The sequence below is a fragment of the Apis cerana genome, linkage group LG14, assembly GCF_029169275.1.
Source record: "Apis cerana isolate GH-2021 linkage group LG14, AcerK_1.0, whole genome shotgun sequence".
Taxonomy (NCBI): Eukaryota; Metazoa; Arthropoda; class Insecta; order Hymenoptera; family Apidae; genus Apis; species Apis cerana.
Window position 1 is genome coordinate 1,339,988 of NC_083865.1, and position 23,860 is coordinate 1,363,847.

At 16.8% G+C, this 23,860-nt stretch overlaps 2 protein-coding genes across 12 annotated transcripts in view; both read right to left on the reverse strand.

Annotated features, from left to right (window-relative positions):
- Positions 1–257: 257 nt before the first annotated feature.
- LOC108004409 (activin receptor type-1) overlaps positions 258–23,860 on the reverse strand; it is a 57,108-nt gene continuing 33,505 nt past the window's right edge. The window contains exons 1-8 of one of the 11 annotated variants that reach the window (XM_062085175.1): positions 8,285–8,371; positions 8,065–8,176; positions 7,618–7,799; positions 7,294–7,534; positions 6,922–7,193; positions 4,334–4,974; positions 1,892–2,123; positions 258–1,348 (exon numbers count right to left, since the gene is read on the reverse strand). In XM_062085175.1, the coding sequence (XP_061941159.1) occupies positions 1,211–1,348; positions 1,892–2,123; positions 4,334–4,974; positions 6,922–7,193; positions 7,294–7,534; positions 7,618–7,799; positions 8,065–8,176; positions 8,285–8,293 (1,827 nt within the window). In that variant the 5' untranslated portion in view covers positions 8,294–8,371 and the 3' untranslated portion in view covers positions 258–1,210. Of the gene's footprint in view, positions 1,349–1,891; positions 2,124–4,333; positions 4,975–6,921; positions 7,194–7,293; positions 7,535–7,617; positions 7,813–8,064; positions 8,177–8,280; positions 8,391–23,860 lie in introns of those variants that run through there. The other 10 variants (XM_062085176.1, XM_062085178.1, XM_062085180.1 and 7 more) reach the window with 10 other exon arrangements.
- LOC108004426 (uncharacterized) lies at positions 13,093–22,067 on the reverse strand. Its single transcript, XM_062085113.1, is given in 5 exon segments — positions 13,093–13,178; positions 13,181–13,334; positions 13,337–13,461; positions 13,464–13,663; positions 22,027–22,067. Coding segments are annotated over 5 exon segments (606 nt in total).

Here is a 23,860-nt window from a genome sequence, read left to right on the forward strand (position 1 = left end):
TATTCAATAGGTATTTTATATTTTTTATTTCAAAATTCTTATATTACATTATTGACAACAAAAATATAATTTTTTAAATATTTATAGTTAAATAGAGTTTGAATCTTTTTTTTGAATATTAAAAATTTCATGTAAAAATATGAAAATATTCTTTATTTTATTTAACAAAAAATAACTCTAAAAATAGATAATTTTTTATAAAAAGTAGAATGCTAAATGTGAATATAACCAAAATACTGATAAATTTTAAGAATAAATAACGGTACTAATTATAAGTTTTATTACACATTTTGTTAACGTTTATACATGTACAAAAATAATAGTATAGTGAAGAAATATATTAATTATCAATTAGTAGTAATAATTAATAGTAATTATCAATTTATTAATGTTTTGAATACGATTGTTTTATTTGCAAAATATTTTTTAATAATTAATATGATGTAAAAACTTTATATTTATTTTGATAAAATTTTTACCAATTGTCATCAATTGTATACATACATACATATATATATATATATATATATATATATATATATATATATATATATATAATATATATATATATAATATATATAATATATATATATATATGTATATACATGAATAATTATAAGACTATTCCAATATCAATAATTAATGTTATAAAATTTTTCTAATAAAAATGTATTTTTGAATTTTTCAATTATGAATTGTTATATTATAATAATTAAGTTAAAAAAAAACATATTGATCATGTGAATACTAATTCATGTAATTGAAATATCAAATATATAAATATATAAAATCAATTATGTTAATTATTTTCAAGAAATAAACATAATTTTATTTAATATAATTAAATTATCTAAAATAGTATGATTTTACTATTTTTAATTAAAAAAAACAATATTTTCACAATATTAATTACTAAATACATTATAAAAACTACTATAAAATATACATAAATATTAACCTATAAAAATTATAATTTATGATCCTAAAATCATATTAAACGAGAATTAATTTCTTGTTTGATGTTTTTTGTTTAACTTAAGAAGATTATAAATATATGAATAATAAAATAAATGATAGCACAAATATTATATAATTGTCTTTCATATTTCGCAAAAAAAAAAAAAAAAAAATTTACAAAAGAAGCCACACAGCTTATTGTACTCATATTAATAAATATCTGCATAAAATAATACGTATTCAAACATGCTACTTAATCAAGAGATAAATGAACACGTGTGTCATTAGCTGCTAATTTAACAAGTGTTTTTTTTACTCTAAGAACAGGTAGACGTGCTGCAGGTTTCCCATGCCAACATTCTTTCATTAATTTTCCCAAACCAGCCAATGTCTGCAAAATATATATTATTATTTAATATATTTTTATATAAACTATATAAACAATATTTATTATATATAATCTCTTAGAAGATGCTAAAACAGAAGATAATATTAAAATGCAAAAATAAATTACTTATTAATATACAGTATGTTTTGATGAAAATAAAATAAGTTTTAATATAAGTAAAAGATCTAAGGAGTAACTTTAAAAAATTCCTTTAAAACTTATTTTTCAAATTACAAATATTAAACTTGCATTAGATAAAAGGATCTATCATACTCTATTTTTATCTAATGCAATTTTAAATTGCTTATGACTTGAAAAATAAACTTTAATAGATATTTTTATATATTAACTTTCATATTTATTTTAGTTTCATTTTTTAAATTTTCTATTTTTTTCAAATATTCTGCAAACAAATATTAATAAAAATAACAATATTAAAAAAAAATAATAAGCATTTTATAACAATTTTCATTATAAACTATAAATAAAATTTTTCCTTAAAATTTAAATAATTAATAAATAATTAATAATTAATAAGATATTTACTGGATCAGAATGCCATCTATTAGGAAGAGGTGGTCTATGTTGATCCAAACATACTAATTTTTTCATTTCTTCAATAGATGGTTCTTGATTATTAGAAAGCCATTCAGAATATGGTGCTACATATTCTAATGCAACACCATTGCTTATACACTTTCTACAAACTTCCCATAATATCAGTCCTAAACTATATATATCTGCACGTCGAAAATTCTCGAGGCACTCAATATTTATCCTAAAAACATTTAAAATAAATATTTATCTTTCAACTTAAATATTTATTATTTAAATTGTAAATATAAATCAAAATTAATTGTATCAAATATATATTGATATGTATATTTCTCATTTTTCTTTTATATCAAATATATCAAATAAAAAATTTTTTTTATTTTGATTATTATTATTATGTATAAGTAACAAATTATATTAATAAATATCTAGTTTTATAATTTGATAATTGTTACTAATATTTAAATGGTTTGAAATTAATTTTATTATATTTATAATATTTAATTTTATTTATTAATAGACAAGATTAATAATAGATTTATTATTATTTTTAACAGACTCGAATATCTTAATAAATATCTTAAATAAAGTTAAATATCTAAAATAATGTTAATTAAAAAATATATTACTGGCTCACAATCAATTATAAAAATATTTGTTCTGTTTATTACATTAGGTAATTTATTTTACTCAAAATTTCTGATTTTATTAAAAGTTTACATGTATATATATGACATAATAAATTATATATGGAGCAATTTTCTTTTAGTGATAAAAAATTTCTTTGAAGAAATAAAATCAATTCCTGAAAGTCAGTATTTTTTATAAAAATAATAAAATATTAAAAACGAAATATTTTATAATTTAAATTTTTACTTTATAATTTAAAATTTTATATTATTATAAAATTATATTTAAAAAAATAAAAAATATTGAAACTTTGAACACTTTCTTAAAATAATATTTTACTTTTTTAAAGTAATATTCCACTAAAAAAAATATAATCAATTATGTTTTATATAGTAAAAAATTTCATTAAGAATTAAAAAAAAATTTAATTTTTAAATTACATTTAAAAAATTATAGATTAGAGTTAACTGAGTTTTAATAATTTGAATTGTAAAAAATTTGAAAAATATTTTAAGAATGAAAATATATTTTCTGATTTTTTCAATATATAAATAAAATTAAATTGTATATCACATTAATTTTTCATTTTTCATTACTTGATTAAATTTTTGTTTTTAGTTGTTATTAAATCTACAATCTACAATCTACAATCTAATATTTATGTTATTATACAAATCTACTATCTAATATTTATTTAAAACATTTTTCTTTGTTTTGCATAATTTTGCACAATCATATAGTGAATATTTTAATGAAATAATTCTTAATTCAGAACATGTTCATTTTATTATTTTTTAATAAGAAAAATTGTTACAAAATGCTTTAATTAAATAGAATAAAAAAGAATGTTTCAAATAAATATTATTATGTTCAATAATAGTAAAAATTGAAAAGAAATATTTTAAATAATTTAAGAATATAATATAAAATTATTTCTGTCATTTTATTTTAAAAAATGTAAAAAAATTATTTTTATGCCTTTAATTTTATTTTATGTTAAATGTATCTTCTTTTATATTATTTAATTAAAAAAATAGACAAGTTTATATTTGTTCTATACTCAAAAAACTATTATATAGGATATAATTATTAACTATTAACTAATAATATAAAAAATATAAAAAATATAAAAAGTGAATTTCCTAATGTGAAAATTTTAAATAATTCATAATAATTCATAATAACTTGTTGTATAAAACAAATTTTATGTAAAAGTTATTTTAAATAGTTAATATATAATAAGTATAAATTTATAAGTAGATATAATATAAATAGATGAATGTTATTTTTTTTTATACATATCTACAAATGATTTATGAAAGTTCATTAGATTTTTTTAAATGGAACATTTGATGTATGAATTAATATATATATATTATATTAATTCATACATCAAATGTTCCATTTAAAAATATATATATATATATATATATATATAGAAAAAATATAGAAAAGAGATATGTATTGAAATATTAATCTATTTTCAACAAACATAGTTAGTTTAGAAAATATTTTAATTTGAAATCGAAATTAATATTTGAATTTCTTATTTTTAAATTCAATATGTTTGTTAAAAAATTAAAATATCTCTATAAATATCTTTTAAAATAATTTTATTAAATTTAATAATTAATTTAATTTTATTAAAAATATATTATTTTTTTATAGAAATTTATTTATTAATTTTATAATTTAAAAATTATATAATTCCATTCAAAAAAATTAAGTTATTTATCTTTTTCTAATAATAAAATAAAATAAAATAAGTGGGAAAAATATAATATAATAAAAAATATTACATACGTTTGTTCAAGAATTTCTGGACTCATATATCGTTTTGTACCTTGTTTTAAATCAATCCTATCTGTAGCTAATCGATCTTGTGTTACTGCTAATGCAAAATCAGCAATTACACAACTACCATTAGTTTTAACAAGAATATTTTTAGATTTCAAATTACGATGTGCCATAGCAGGTTTTCCTCTTGTTCCATGAATTTCTGTATGTAAATAAAGTAATCCATTCACAACACTCAAACAGATATTGAGTGTTTGATGATGTGTTAAAGAATGAGGTGTTCGATTTAAATAATCGAAAAGTGAGCCTATTGGATGATAATGTGTTACTAGCCAAAGTTGAGTACAACTTGCTCTACTTGTCATATCACTCCCAACATATCCAAGAATGTTATCATGTCTTGATGGTAATAATTGAGAATAAACTTCTGTTTCACGAGCCCAAGCTGCTTCGTCACGTGAAAAATATATTTTTACAGCAACATTTTCACCATGCCATATTCCTCTCCAAACTTCTCCACCAAATCCACCATTACCACCACTACCAAGACATTCTACTAATGCTACTTGTTTAGCTAATGTTCGTTGTACTAATAATGGTAATCCAGATCCTGATCCACTGGTTAAACTTCTTCCATCCAAATATTCCTACATATTTCATAATATACAATTTATATAATATTTAAATTTCATAGAAAACTTTTAAATAAAATAAAAAAAATAATGTAAAATAAAAAAAAGAAACTCAATTTATTTATCAATTATATCTAGAAACTTTTACTTTAATTATTTAATTATTTATAATTATTTATAATTATTTATAATTATAATTATTTATTTCTAAAAATTAAAAAATTTTATTTTTATGTTATATTGAACAAAGAATAAATTGCTTATAACTTCATATTTTTATTTTTAAATGATTTTAAATGAATTTATTTTTAAATGAAATGTTTCAAAAACTTATATAATATTTTTTTCTTATTTTTGTTCATAAAACATTTTCATAATTTGATTAAAAAAATTTTGGGATATGCTTAAATTTTATTTTAAAGAATAAACATAACATTAATAATAAAATTAAACAATAATAGAATTAAATATGATTTAATAGTATTAATAAAAAAATAAATTTTATAATATTAAATTATAAAATTATTTTTGGATTTCAAATCTTTAAAGCATCTAAATTATATAATATTTTTATAACTTAAATTATTTATATTATATTTTTTCATATCTAATATCATTTTTATTTGAAAGTTTGAAATGTTTTAAAAAATATTTACATATAATATATATAACATTTTGTTTCAATTTCAGCTAATAGAATGAAAAATTTTTGAATGGAAAATTTAAACTTAATATTTCTAATTGCTATTTTCAAAATATTTTTTATAAATGTTACATTTTTATTAATTTCTTATTTCTAATAAATTTTTTATTTATTTTATGTTTAGATGGTTTATTATTGACAATTAATATATTTCATTTTGATTATAATATTTAATGTACTATATAAACTATTAAATTTAAATTGAATTATGTACTTACTATTTAATATTTCATTGTATTTTATTGTATTAATATTAAAGAAAATTTCTTGATACTTAAGTATTCATATAAAAGAAATAATGCTATTATATCTTTCATAAAATATAAAAGCAATTTATAATTTATTTTTTCTAATTTAAAAATAATTTAAAATCTAAACATTTTGATCAATGAAAAATATTAACAAAAATATATTAAATGAATATCTAAATAAATGTATATTTTCTATGAAATTTCTCATTCAAAATTATTTCTAATGAAATTTATTAAAATATTTATATAATTGATCTATTTTTTATTAACAAAAAATAAATTGCAAGATATTATATCATCCTATATTCCAGCAATAATACAGAATCTAATCATAAGATTCAAAATTATCAATATTAACTTAATTGTATAATTTTTTTCAACAATATTTAAAAAAAATTTATCAGGATTATAACGTTAATATATTTGTGAGATACTTATATAGAATTAATTTTAGAAGTCAAAATAAATATAAAAATATTGCTTAAAATTTATTTATTAAATTATAAGCAATTGAAGTTTTAACCATTACAAGCATTAGAAGTTTTTATGGAATGAAGCGGAAAACAAAAGATAGAGTCATTTGATATTTTTATATATTAATATATATTTTTTTTATCTTTAGAATCAAAAGTTAATAAATATATTAACTCTTTAATATTTTTTACTGATTATATATGATTACTTATTTTATACATATTTTAGTTATATATCATTTAGTTTCTATATGTATGTATATATTGTATACATATATATATACAATATATAAATATGTATACATATATTACATATATATAATATATATCTATATATTATAACATTTTCATTATGATATTTCAGATATCAAATATCATAGAAGATGATTTTATTTAAGAATTTTAGTTTTTTTTTCCAATTATTTTTACGTATATATAAAATTCTATATATAATTCATTTTGAAATATCTCTTTTTTACTAATTTATTTTTAAGTTTAAATAACTATTACAAATAATATTGACAACATAACATACCTTTAATGTACTATCACCAGCTGCAGTTGCTTTTAGTTCATGAGAATGATACATATTAGTAGATGTTGGAGAAGAAAATGAAAAATGTAAGATAGATGACTCCATTTCAGAATCTATAACAAGTTTATTACGCCTTGCAGTCAAAGTTCTTTTTCTACGAGTCCTACACACCAATAAATAAAACAATATTATTCCAGCAATTATACAGAATCCAACCATAGGACCCAAAATTGCCAATGTTAATTTAACTGCATAATTTTCTTCAACAATATCTAAAAAAATATTAAAATAGAAAATAGATTATAGGAAATAAATATATAAATAAAATCTGAATATGATGCAACATTATATATATATATATATATATTTTACCTCCATTAAAACCATGTAATATTGGAAATGGCCCACCATTACAGAAATCTGTTTGACAACATTCAACATAATATTGTACACCTTTTAAGGATCCACTAACATGTCTTTTTTTATTATCATTTTGAATTATACGTGGTGGTAATTGTTTATTACATATCAATAACATTTGATCTATTGATGATGTACATCCTCTACTTACACTTTCCATACCATCTGATTGTCTTACTCTAGATTTCCAGCACTATTAGACATTAAAAAATATGTTATTTTCTCTAATATTCTTTAATTCAATCATTTTATCTACAATAATATAAGAAACATTACAGTAACTGCATTATAACAGATATCAGAATGTAAACAATCTGGCCCCTCGCAAGTATGACATTTAAAACGCTGTTGTCCCATTGAACTGATATTATTAAAAGCCATAATATCTACAGATTTTTGTGATTCTTCACTTTCAATAGAAAAATCATGTTCTAATAAAGTAAACTTCTCTTCTTCTCCTAAAAACGATTCCTGTTAACCATTGAAATATATTTCAAGACATTATGAAGTATTGTTTTTTTGATGAAGCAAATGTGTATTTATATTATATATATTTAGATATAAGATATATTATATATTAAATTAATAAAAAAAAAAATAACAGAAAAAATTCAATTTAAAGAATAACAATAAATAAATGTTAGATATTACTGCAAAATGTTAAAGATAAAATTAAAATTTTATTCTTAAATTGTTATATTATTATCCAAATAAAATATTTACTTAATTGAAAAATATATTGCACACCTGGACATAATTTTAGTGTCAACGATAATATAAAATATGTGATAAACATAAAATCCGCCATTGTCATGCAAGTCAAAACATTGAAGAACTAAAATCAATTCGACGTTTTTTCAAAATTTTCTTTTATATATGTTTATCTATAATAAAATAAAAACTTCTAAATCTAAAACATCAATGAAAAATTTAACATACATACGATCAACATTGAATTGGCGGTATTTTATTTTCATATTAAAAAAAGAAATATCTACAGATGGCACTATCATCGTTTTATTCCATTCATATGATGCATTTAACTATATATATTGTATGTACAAAAATATAGCATATATGCTTGGTATGTTATCACGTGAACTTGACTTTAGTATATTTAGGTTTAGTAACATCAATGTATAAATTGAGAATGAAATAGGAAGTCATTTCTATATATATGAAATTTGTTCATTGTTGAGTGTGATTGATATGACAAAAAAAATTAAAATGTAAAAAATATTAAGTTTAAAACTAAATAGCTCAAATTTAAAAAAAAATATTATAATTGTTTAATTTTTTTTATAAGTTTTTAACAGATTTTGATAAAATTAAAATGTGTATTTTAATTTTAAAAATTCAATGATTTAAAAATTATTTATATGCAAAGTTCTATATTCTTAGAAATTTTTATAAATTTATGTTATATTGAATTTTTATTCAATCTATTTAGAGTTATATATAGAAAATATCAACGTACAAATTTAAATTATTTTTCACTCAAAGAATTCCATATCATACAATTAATATTATAACATCATTTATTAAATCATTTATTAATAATTAATAAAAATTAATTAAAAAAATCATTATCATAATATTATTTTCTTTCTTAATCGCTTCATGTATAAAAAAAATATAAGAATAAATATAAACATGTGTAAAATATAATAAAATACAATAAAAAAAATAAATTATATTATAGTATTTTACAATTATATATATATATATATATATATATATATATATATATATATATATAAATAAGTAATATATTTATGAATTTATTTAAACATTATAAAGGAAGCAAATAAAATAAATAATGTAGATTATGAAAAATAGGAAATCATTTGTTTCAAATGTTCATGATTTCGAAAAAAAAATAATATTAACAAAACAATATATATAACATAAAAGAAAATTGATAAAAACATTAATTACATCAAAGTGTAAAATGTAAAATATCATATAATAGTAAATAAAAATTTATTTATTCATATTATTAATTTCTCTAAATAATTATTCTTTAAATATAAGAATTTTTTATTATTTAAAAATTATAAATAAATTTTTAATTTGCAATTTTTTTAAAAAAGTTTTTTTAAAGATCTTATTATATTACTTAAAATATATTATATTACTTTATAAGAATTTATAAAATTATAATATATAATCAAAAAATGATACTTATTATAAACTAATCAACACAATTAAAAAAATATATTAAATATTTGAAAATGAAATATATTTTTTAGATTTTCCAATTTTATAAATTGTTAAAAGAATTAATATAGAAGATTAAAAATCAATTATATAATATAAGGCTCTAACAATTTGTGAAAAATTTTTTCCTTTATTTCGACAAACGATTTTAACGAATTATAAATAAAAAACATTAACTAATCACTAAATGTGTAAATCTATTGCGTTGCAATATTAAATATAATATTAGATATATTAATATTAGATATGATGACGAGTTACCAATTTGATTCATGTTATACTAATTGTTTTCAAATTGCCGGTAACCAACGTCACGTAAAATTACCCAATTTCTGTTCAATATTTTATAAAAGTGACTTTATTTAATTCGAAAAATTTAAGTAATCAATTAAAATATTACATAATATCTATAAGCTAGTTTATATAATTTATAAGCTATATTATAATTACATTATTATCATTAATTATATCTTTTTAACAATTATTTTATTATTAATAATAATAAATACTATTAATTAATAATTTTATTATATTTATAATTTAAGAAATAACCTAATCAAATTTTAAATAAAATCACAATTTTTCAAATGTGTAATTTCATTATGATTTTTCAAATTTAAATTCATCAAATTCGATTCTTTTAAATGTCAAACTATTTACAAATAAATATTCGAGTTTTATAATTTTTAATCAAAAAATTAAGATTATTTACAATTTAAAAAATTTTTTAATACATTATTATATTATTTTTAATACATTAACATTTAATAATATTTATTATTATTAAGTATTTTTATAATTACTTATATATTCTTTCTGATTTGTTCTGTATTTTATCATATTTTATTTTTGGATGATGTTAAAATCCAATTTATAATAAGATTTAATAATAAGATATTATAATAAGATTTTGAATATTATTCAATGAAGTATTTAAAATTACAATTGTTTGTACTGTGAGCTTTGAGTGAATTATTAGTTTATTACTAATTGTATTATTAGTCTATTAGTAATTGATTTTAACTATTTAGAATTAGCTAATTAACAATTCTACCTAACTAGATTCTAACTCTGATTTGAACTATATGTTGAATTCTATCTGGAAAATTATCATATATTTTAGTTTTTTTTTCAATCATATCATATTTTCTGTGAAAATACAAATTAAAAAAAGTTAAAAAAAATTAATAAGTGTTAGGATGATTCCAAATTAGTGCTGGTTTTATCTTTAACGGTTGATTTGTGTGCAATATTTGTATATAACTATGAATTTCAATATTCTCAATTAGATTCACAAAAGAATTGCTTGATCATATAGAAGGATAGTAAAAAATAATATATATCATAATATATATCATAAAATATAAATTATTAATATGTACGTATAAAATACATTAATAATTAATAAAATTTGTAATTTAGAACTTTATTCAAATTTTTAAATTTTATGAAAAATATTAAAAATTCTGAATATTATGTTATAAATTTTATATACTACAATTCCAATATTATATATATATATATATTAAAAAATAATGTTTTATATATATGTATATATATATATATATATTATATATAATATATAATATATATATAATATATTATATATATTATACATAATTATAAATATTATATATATATAAAATATATATAAAATAATGTTTTATATATATATATATATAAACATTATTTTTTATGCATAATAATAACATTTCATAAATCTTTTGTATTGGATTTGATTTAGTAATACAAAGAATAAAAAATGTTTTATTGTGGTTCTAAATAAATTAAATATTTTCAAATTAGTGAAAATCTCAAAAAAACTTGCTTCGATCTTGATATCGAAATTTAAAGTCAAATTTTTTTTTTAATCCCATATATTATATCCTGTAAATCAAACTTATTATTTATCACAATTTAATTGTCCTCATCATAAATAATAAAAAAAAAATTATTTAAGTCAATTACTTTTACTATTATTAATGATTTTTATATTTTGAATAAATCATATAATTAATTTTATCATTTCACCGACACATTTATATAATTAAATTAAGTTCTTTCATTTGTTTTCAGATTTTTTTGACAATTACTCTAATGATTAGTAGAAAAAAATTTTTTTTTTAAATTTCAATTTAATAAAATTAATTTTAATTTAAATTTTAGAACTTAGCATAAGAGAAACAAGAAATAATCTTCTGTTAATATTTTTCTCGTTTTTCATATAATAAATTTTAAAAAATTAAATTAAAATATCTCGTAAACTAATAGTTTTTCATACGAATAAATTAATATTTTTATAGAAAACTATTGAATCGCATAATACAATAAAAAAAAATAATTTCATAAAAAAATATATATATTTAACCTTCATATATTCTTTATGAATTCAATTACAAAAAGTAAGTTATTTATATACATATACATATATACATATATTTATAAAAGTTATATATATATATTAAAATTGTTATTCAAAATTGTCCAAATCTTCTTTAAAAAATAAATTATAAAAAAAATTAAACATAACTTTTTTATTTTTAAATAAATTTTATAAATATTTAAAAAATTCTCATTTGATTAAAAAAGTGATATTTAATTATAATATTTAATTATTAAACATTTATAATTATTAGACAATTTTATAATTAGCAAATTTCAAACTTTAAATTGACATGTATAAATATAATTTAACGGCACATTAAATCTAAATTTTTGAATAGTTTATATTTTTGAAATTTGACATTTCATGTATAATAATAACAACTTTAAGAACTGATAACAATTTTATCTTCGATTAAATAGAAAAAAACTAATTTAAATATCTCTATTGACAAAATTCAAAATTTTTTATAATTACATAATTATGCGAAGGATAATTTTGAAGACTTTTTGATAATTTCGATTTTTAATTTTTAATATAAAAAAAAATCGTAAAGAAATTCAATTTTGTAGATACATTATGTCTAAATTTTTAATAATTATTATATTAATAAATAGCAAATATTTTATATTTTATAATTTTTCATATAAAAATTTATTGTTTTTTATATTTTTTAGTTGTTTTTTTTAATATTACAATAAATATATCTCCTATCTTTTTAAAAATTGTTATTGTTTTCTAATATATTATATTTTTTTAAAAATAAGTAATATTTATGTATATTTTTATATAAGTAATATTTGTCAATAGAGATATTTAAATGTATTAAGAAATAAATATTTAATATGATTCCAAAAAGAAAATGATTTCAAAAAGAAATAAAAAATTATAAAAAAATATCATTTTGTTAATTTTTAAAAAATTTTTTTATTATATTATATTATTCAGTTTCTTCTTTTATATGTAATTCCTATATATAATATATAATATAAATTAGAAAGTACTATTAAAATAAATACAGTTTATCTAAGTGATAATATATTTATTTGTTCGTATTAATTTGTTCAATATATTTCAATAAATTTATAATATGATGTAATATAATATGACTTTTTAATATGTTACTATATTTTTAATTATTTAAAAAATTATGTTTGGTGATTGACCATTCTTTGATATGTTAATATCAAATATTCAGCAGCTAATGTCATTTTTTGAATATTAAAATATAATTCAAATGTTTTTTAAAAGATTGTATAATAGTATTAGCATCGTCTTCATTTATCATTTCAGGATGATTTTTAATGATTATATCTGATTCTGAATTAAAAGAAGTACCAATACTTTTTATATTATAAACTGATGTGTTATTTAAACTCTTAGTATGTTTGCATTAAATCTTTGCATTAAAATAGAATCTTCTTCTGAATCATGACAATTGTTCATATGATCATGTGACCATAACATTTCGACTTTCATTTGATTAATAATATTATAAAGATGATACAAATCTGCATAATTGCTTTAATGATAGAAATATATTTGTCTTCCAAATAAATTGTATCTTGTAAATCGTTTACAGTTAAATCTAGAAGCCGTTTGGGAATTAAAATTGTATCTTCCATTTCGTGTACTGTTCGAATAAATTGTTACATGCTATAGAAAATGGAAGTGTTGCTAGATTCAGAAACATGCTTATCTAATTTTCGTAGATTTGTCCTAAAATAGAAATATAAAAATTTTAATATTTATATTATATATTTTTACATTTATTATTAATTTAATTGGAGATGATTTAATTGAAGAGTTCAATTAAGATGAAGTCTATAAAATTTTACAATTAAAATTATATATATAAATATATTATTGTAAATATATTATTTTTTTCTCATGTTAAAAATATTCTTATATAAAAATATTATGATACATGATAATTGTTTTGAAAATTGTTAAAATTAAAATCTGTTATTATTAATTTGATATAAAAATAAATTCATAATAAAACATTCACAATAAAACTAGATATAATGTTGATTTTTCAACTATTTTAGATATATTTGATTTTTATTGTGACATATCATTTTTCTTTTCTTCTTCTAGAATCATAGATTCAAACAATATACTTGAATAATAAATAATACTTTAATTCTTTGAAATAAAATAAAATACAAATTAAAAATTATAAGTTATAATTTTTTATTGCAGGAGAATCTAATATTCTTAATATTCATTGAAATATTATTACAAATATTTAAAAACAATTAATAGTTATTAAAATTTTATATAAATTTGAACATTTATGATATAACGACATAATAATTTTATATTTCTTATAATTTTATAATTTTAAATCAAAAATTTTAAATCAAATTACTTTAACTAGAATAAAAAATTTCTTAAACAATATTTGAATATATTTTATTAGATATAGAAGTTAATTTATATTTTTAAAAAAGTTAACAAATATGTTATAATACACATATAAAATGTGTATATATGTAATAATTAATGTGTATATAATTATATTTTTCGAAATAATAGCTATTATTATCAATATTTTTGTAAAATATTTCTAAAAAATTTTCTATATTTCATAATCAATTAAATGATCTTGTAAAATTCATTATTGTTACGAATCAATTAATATTTCTATATAATCTATGAATAATTATTAAATTGATTGAAATAAATCGTAGTATTAATTTTCTTATATTTTGAAAATCTAACAAATATTTAAATTATTGTTAATTAAACTTATTAATTATTAATTAAACTTGAATAATAGATGATTTGATGTAAAGATATATCGAATTTCAATATCTAATATAAAAAACACATAAAAACAATATTAATCATTTCATTAATTCAATAATTATAGAAATTAATTGAACATTAATTATTAAATATGAAAACAACATATAATATTGTACATATAGATATACTATTATTATATATAGTATTATATACACTAGTATTTCATTATATGCTTCACATAAAGAAAATTATTACATAGTCGTTGTATAACATTTCACAATACATTATAAATTGAATAGATATATTTAAAAAAATATTAAAAAATAATTGCAATAAAAAGATAACTGACGATATATATTCAATAAAAACTCAAAAATTGTAATTATAACATGAAATTATGAACTGTACTATTGAAAGTAGAATGACAAACTGAATTTTAATTAATTCATTAAACCTAACAAACAATAAATGAAGGTAAGTCATAGTCAATATTAAAATTTTCCATCTTTGATGGAATTTTTGTCTTAACCAATATTTTCATAATAATAATTTTTCTATTTATTCATATCTTCAATATTTTCGTTAATTTATATTTTATTGTACTATTTTATATGTATTAATGATTCCTAATAATATTAATGATTCATTATTATAATTTTTTATTTTTTTAAAAAATTAATTATAAATAATTATTTATTAATTATTTTTATGAAAGACAATATAAATATAAATATATAAAATAATATTTCATTTTAATATATTAAATTTTATTTTATTAAAACAAAATCTAGTAATGATTATGTTAATGAATAATATTAATGATTCATTAATTATTACAAAGAGTAATTGTTAATTAATTGATTATTATAAAATATTTTTCTATTTTGTAATATTATAAATAAAAATATTCAATTATTTTTAATTGTTATTATTATTCTTTTATTATTATTTATTAATATATTCTTTTAAAATAGAAAATGTAATAAAATATTTTATATTATATAAATTTTAATTTGAAATAAAAATTTTTAATTTGAAATAAATTTATTTAATTTACATTATTTTAAATAAAGTAGATAATTTAAAATTGAATCAATTTGATAATGAAATCGTTTTCTAGAATGGATAGTATTTAAAATTCAATATTATTGTGTCTATATTATGCATATATATTATTTTTTATATACATGATTATAATTTAATATGGCCTAATAATTTCAATCACTTCAAATATAGTAATTGAATGAAAATAAGAACATTACAATCTTTCATAAAATATTTTAGGTTAATATCATTATTAAAAAAATTATTTATTAAATTAAAATATTAATATTATTATGAAAAAAATAAAAATAAAATAAAAATATTATTATTAATATTATTAAATAAAAATTCGGAAATAAGTAAGGAATAATAAAAAATAAAAAATAATATTTAGAACTAAAAAAAGCTATTTTATTTATATTATAAATAAAATAATAATAATAATAATTTAATGTACAGAAGTACAATAAAATTTATATTATAAGAATAAAAACAACTTCTCTTTATTAAATTTTTAGAAAAGATGAAAATTGACTAAATTAAAATAAAAAAACTATATTCATAATATTAAAAACTAATATTTCCGCTATTACATTTAATGAATTTAAATGTTCTACTTTATACACTAATTTTTACAATATGTTTAATAATTTCGTTGATATTTTAATACATTTTTAACTTTTCAAAATTATTTGTATTATTTTCTATTTTTCTTTCTTACTCACGATAAAATTTTGATAAGTTTTCTCATTCATATCGAAAGAACATCAAAATCATTTCGTCAAATCTGGGTTAGATAAATGAAACATGAATTCGTTTAAATTCGAATAATTTACAATAATAATTTGAATAACATGAATTTATTTCATTTCACTAATTTGAAATATTCTTTCAAGTTTCTAGCAATTCACATTATTCAAAACATTTGCTTCAAATAGAATTTGAATAATTTTATTAATCTGAACAAAATTTAAATTTTTCTATTTCCTACACTTTAAAAATTATAATTCTGTATACTTATGGACATCAATATTTAATTATTATTTAATTCTAATAATCTTATTACTGATCATCAAAATCTAAGAAGTATTTAGTATCTGTATTTTTAATATTTTCGTTGTTTAATAAATATTTTTAAAATAATTTTTAAAAGTATTTTAATCTATGTAAATGACTTACAATTAATTTAATAGCAAGAATTTCTGTAATATATTATGCATATATTTTTATTTTGAAATTCGCTTGAGACTGCTGCTCATTATGAATCAGATATATATACGTATATAATAACACACGTATGACACAATGTAAATATAGTAAATAAAACATAAATTTTTTGTTCTAAAAAGGAAAAATTTTTTATTAAGCAAAGATATTTTCATTAATATTCATATTACAAAGAAAAAAGAGAGTTGAAAAAATAATAGCATACTTAACACTTTTTGTATCGATATTATTCATAATATCTTTTTGTGATTTATCAATAAGTATGATGTCTTACATAAGCAAATTCATTAATATGAGTAATAATAAATTAGGTTAAATAATCAAAATTATTATTATTTTTGAATTTGTAAAAATTATTAAAACAAATAAATTATGAAAAAAGAAAGATTTGTGAAAGATTATTAACATTATGGAAAAAATAAATTATTGATTATATATAATATAATCAATATATAGCCTCAAATTTCAAATTAACATCATGTAAATTTTTTTGTTAAGTTATATTCTTTAGAAGTGCAAGTTTATTCATTTCTGGGAGATGAAATTTCCATTAATAATAGAATACAAGAAAGAATAATTGATCAATTGATAATTGATCTTTCATTGAAGAAAGAACTTTATTTACCAACAAAAAAAATTTAATGTGGACGATTTTGATTTATATATTGTTATCATGATTTAAATATGCAAAATAAAGATAAAAGCAAAAATTGTAAAAAAATAACAAGTAATTAGCAATAGAATGATGATCTGGAGTAAAATCGAATAAAACCGATTTATATTTTTTTTTGAAAAAATGAATAATAAAAAATATTTGAAATTAATCACATAAATAAATAAATATTTATTTTTCAATATGGTAATACTATGTAATATACATATAGAAAAATTATAGAAATATATTTTATAATTGGAAAAATATTATTTTTGTCATAATCTACTTAATCATCCAAATGAATATAATCGAAAATTGTTACAAAAAATTGTACATATTATATACAATGAAAAATAATTTCTAAAATAATATTATTAAAATTATATTGTAAAAGAATTGGACAATTTATCTTATTATAATAAAAAAATAAATATTGCTAATAATATTTAAATCATAATTATTAATAAATAAATCATTGTTAAATAGAATAATTAAGAGAACTAAGGCGATTACATAAGAATTAGAAGATCACAGTGATATTTTTCTATTCTAATGTACAAATCAGATAAATTAATAATACAAAATTTGACAAAACTAATTCATCTATTAAATAATATTATAAATAGTATTCTTATAAACATTTTCTAAAAAAATTGAAACAATTGAAATACAATAAAAAAAAATCCAATGATAAGAGATTTTTAATTCATAATTATATATTCCTTAACATGGATAATGTTATCGCCATAACAATAAATTCTAATAGAAAACCTACAAAACAAAAACATTTGAATAAATATAATTTGAAAGCAGTTGAAAGAATTCTAAAAAGAAAAAAGAGCAATAATTTGATAAGCTGGATACTTGAATTATATACGAATAAATACGAATAAATACTGATAATAAAGACAAAATTTTTTTATAATATTTACACTTATCCGAATATTTCATGTTTATATCATAATTGAAACAAAAGAAAAAAACAAAGATCAAGATATTTAGATAAAACTTGTTCGCCATAGCTAAAAAAATAAATTCAAAGCAACTATGAAAGAATTGATTCTATAATAAAGGATATTATCGAATCAGATTATCAAAATCAGAGATCAAGAAGAAATGCTTTCATTCAAAACAAATATCTGGAATAAAAAGAATTTAAAATCTCAATTCTTAGATACTATACGAAAAGAACTTTTCAAAAAATTTCAAATAAATTATAACACAAAAAATATAATGAATCAATTTCGAAATCAGAAAATTAAACAAAAATATAAAGAATTTAAAATAAACAAATAAAAATAATTTTATTGAAATAGATAAGAGACCAATAAAGACCAACAATAATAAAATGGAATACTCAAAATGTTATAAAAGCAGAATTTTAAAAATAAACATGTCATTAACATCTAAAATGTTTTTTCCAAAATGATATTTTTATATTACAAAAAATTCAGAAAATCAAATATTAAAAGAAATTAAACAAAACTTTCCTAAAATACAAAATAGTACTCCAATAAATAATCATGCATAAAAGTTATAGTAGTAAATATATTTTAAATTATAATAATTTTATATTAAAAATTAATCTTGCTTAAATAAAATAGTATCAATGTCAAAATAAAAATAAAATAAGTTAAATTATATAAATAAATAAGTAATATTATATTAATATAATAAGTAATTAATTATAATTATAAAATAAGTCTTTTAAAAATTAACTAATTAATTAAAATTATCATACTTATTTCTATAATTATAATTATATATGTATTTAATTTATTATAATTATAATTAATTATATTTATAAATATTATAAATCTTAATAAAAAATAATTATAAATGGATCTCTTGTATAAAAATAGTTATTAAAAATCAGATTCTAGAATACAAAATAAAATTGTTTTTTTCATAATAGATTATAAAATATAAAATATAGTAATGTTGTATTTTTTCTAAATAATTATTATTATTATATATTATTATTATATATTGTATATTATTAGTATTATAATTCTTAACAATCTCAACATTTATCTTAAATAAAGTTTGCTATTGTAAGTATAGATGTATTTATAGATGTTTATAATAATAATGCAATCATAAAGATTTTAATTATAAAAGATTAATGAAGAAATTATGATTTTTTATATATGTTATGAAAGCTCAAAAACTTGCTCTCCATCAATTTATGTATTATTATTTACATTTCAATATTTTACATAGTGATATTTTTACATTGGAAACAATTGCATTTTACTTCGTATTCCAGAAAATAATTCTAATAAATCTAATAAATATTTTTGATATCGTTGACAATTGATGACAACATTTTCTTATCACTTTTTATTCATGGTTCACGTTGATTATGATCTATTACATTTTTTTTCTTTCGGAAGAAGATGAATATTTTGCAACAGTTGAGTACTCATTTCAATTTCAAATAATACAATGGTTTCGATTTATTTGTTATCTAAAAAAGTTTATTGTATGTTTGAATGGTTTTTTTCTAGATAATTAATACTTCGACATTTGTACATACATTCTAAAAAAAAATCACATCATGAACAGATATCCAAATATATTCTTTCCCAAATTCAACAAATTTGAATTTTGTTGTCTATTTTTGAATTGCATCCTTCTTTCTTGACATTTTTTCAGATGAATTTCAAACATTAGCAATTAAATCCTCTCTCTAAAATGAGAAATCCTCTCTAACTTCTCATCAAAAGCATTTCTCTTATATCAGATGAATATCACCACTTCTCTTAAAATGAACCAAGTTTCAATATAGCTCTTTATCTTTTTTTAATGATTGTTTTAAATTATTAAACTTTTATATGCTATGAGGTCTTGTTGTAATTTTTTTCAATTTAGATTCGAAAAAGCACTTCTGCAAAAGAATCCATTCTTGATTTTCTTATCAAAACTATTTCCTCTAAAATCGAAAATAAAACATGGCCAAAAATTAAGAACTTTAATTTATATCTTGATTTTGAAAAAATATTCTTTCTTGAAAGAGAATTAATCGTGAATATTATATTTCTTTTCAATATTTTATTTATAGCCTTCATATTTCACCAATTGATTTATATGTACAATTTTATATTTTATCTTTTTATTTTTATTTTAGTGAATGTCGAATTCGATAAATTACATCTTTAATTTAATATAATTGTGTATGATCTTTTTCAATTTAATTATAATTTCGGATTTTTTTTTATTTTATGTGATTGATACCATACTTTCAAATCATATTTTTTCTTTTGAAAATTTATTAAATAAACACGGTTATTATAGCACACTTCATTTTTGCCGAGGAAATTTTCAATTTTTTTTTTTTATTAATGTTCTTATTTTACTAATGAATCTTATCTAATCATTTTCTTTTTTATCCTTTCAGTATCCATTTTATGTTATTTTCTTATTGAATAGAAAAAAATCTTTTATATTGTGTAAGCAAACGCAGCTTCTGTTCACACAAAATTATTACTGACGATAATTTTTTTGACTTATATTGGCATATCGAAAAACAATCGATTCATTTTGATCATATTGATTTTCTGCAATAAATATTAAATATTTTTATATTAGAGTAATATTTTGTTTTATTAATCTATATGATTGGAGATATAAATGGGATTATTCTCCATTTCTTGATTCCAAGCAAAAATCTTATCAATTCTTGAAAGACTTTTGATTTAAAATGTAATTCTTGTAAATATAAATAATAATAATAATAATAATAATAATGATGATGATGATGATGATGATGATGATGATGATGATGATGATGATGATGATGATGATGATGATGATGATTATATATTAGTATATTATTATTATTCGTTAAAATTAATAATTTAAAAAATGATTAATTATAATATATTTAATAATAATAAATAATTATTAAATGCATTATATTATATCTCAAACTCTTCAATATTAGAATCTGTTTCATTTTTTGATTTATTCATATTTGCCGGTAAAAATATCAAATTCAATATATCTTCGTTTTACATTATTATTACCTTTTTTTTTGTTTTTTATTATGAAAAAAAACTTAGATATGGATCTGAACTTAAAATTTATTTGTGCAATAAATCTTTATTCGTCATAATATTTCTTGTATAATGTTATCCCTATTATTATTATGTTTATATTTATTATTGGCTTCTTAAGTTTCTTTGGTAATCTCCAATAAAATATTATTTTGAATATATTTTCTCTGAATAAATATTTTGTACAAAAATGAATCATAATATCATATAATACTACTATAATTGTAATATTTTTCTGCAATTAATAAGCAGTAATTTTTTAATTCTTTTATGTTATTCGTGCAATAACATTAAATTTTCTTATAGTTATATCTCTCGAAATTAATTTACATTATAAAATTTACAAAAAATTTTCTGGTAGTATTTCCATCATTTGTTGTTCCATATTTTTGTTTTGAAATATCGATTATAATAATAATTCTATTTTGTTGAAATCTGTTTTTAATCTTTTTTCTTTTTTCAAAAATTGATCTTTTATTTTATAGAATAATATAATATAAATTTCTTTTTTTGTTAATTTTAGTCAAAATGTGGAATAAACATTCCAAAAAACCGAATATAAGCATGTAAAATTCATAATTGCCTGAATTTACATTTGAATAGGTTTTTTTCTGTACAAATCAATTATTTTTCAAAAATCTTAATACTACAGATATGGATACTAATAAATATATATAATATATTTTTCCATTTATTTATTTTCTAATTAAAAAAAATTTATTTTTTTTATTTTTACAAAGTATAACTGTAAATTTTGAATTTGTTTGATCATATATAAAATTTTTTCATAAAATGGAATTATTGTTTTTATATATCAATTAAAACACAAGAAATAATAAAAAGATTTCATTATGTTCATTATTTACCATTAAATTCATTTGTTTCTAATTTTTGTTTATAATTTGTAAAACTAGAATTTCCGTCGAAATCCCACTTACAAAATAAAGTTAAATTATTTTTATTAATTGATAAAAATGAATCAATTATTTTTATTATATTTTTATATATTTTATTTAATAAATAATTTTATAAAGTCTTTACTTTACATTTTTGTTTATTTATAAAAATTTCTTCTTCAATAAAGCTTCTTTAATTTTATTAATATTTTATAATATATTAGATACAATTATTAGATATAATATGATAGATACAATTAATGTTCGTGCATTTTAGTTGAATGCAAATTATCATATGTTTCTCTCAATAAATCCAATGTTATTATTAAAGATAATGTTTCTTCGGATGACATTTGTGACTGTAAAATTTCAAATTTATCATATTTTAAAATCGGGGAAGATGTGATTAGCGAACATATGTGTTTTATTAATAATTTTGTAGTAACTGTCTGATTTTTTTTTCTAAGTTTTATAGAAGCTGCATAAACAATTTCTGTGAAAAAATGAAGATATTGAAATTCTTTTGATTTTTTCCATTTTGTTTCAGAACAATTTTCAAAACTTTTTAATATCCATCTTCTTCTTGATATTCAGGAAAATATTGTATGACTTTTTCAAAAATACAATCTTTTGATTTATTATATTTTCTTAAAAAATTATTTATAAATTGTGTTAGTTCTTTTATATTTTATAGATTTGAAATAATTAAAGAAAATTGTTTTTAATTTTCTAATAATAAATTTAATATACTTTTCTTTACTTGTCCTTTTTTATTATTTTTTATTAATTTTTTTATTATTATTAAATTTTTTATTATATTTTTATTATTTTTTTATTATTTTTATTATCCTTGATGGAAAAAATTTACATTAAGTAATTAAATAAATTACTTCTTTTTTCCTGTATCTATTAATTTGATAATTTTATTATACATATAATTTTTATTTCTGTCATTGTTTTATTTAATTAAACTTCATTAAACTTCAAGAATATTACTTATAAAATTACTTATAATATTTTTTCATTCGTTCGTTCAAAAACAATTCAATACTGAATCGCAATGAACTTTTCAGAACGAAATGTTTCTAAAAATTGAAATAGTTTCTTACAAAAACATTTTTTCCCAAAAAATATTTCTTTGAAATTGTTGTTAGTTCTATAAATTCATTATTCTGAGTATATCCATAAATAATTTAGCTCCAATAAATTTCTTGACTATTTTCTTTAAACAACATTTAAACAACTTGCATAACCAACATGCGGTTAACCAAGATCTCATTAT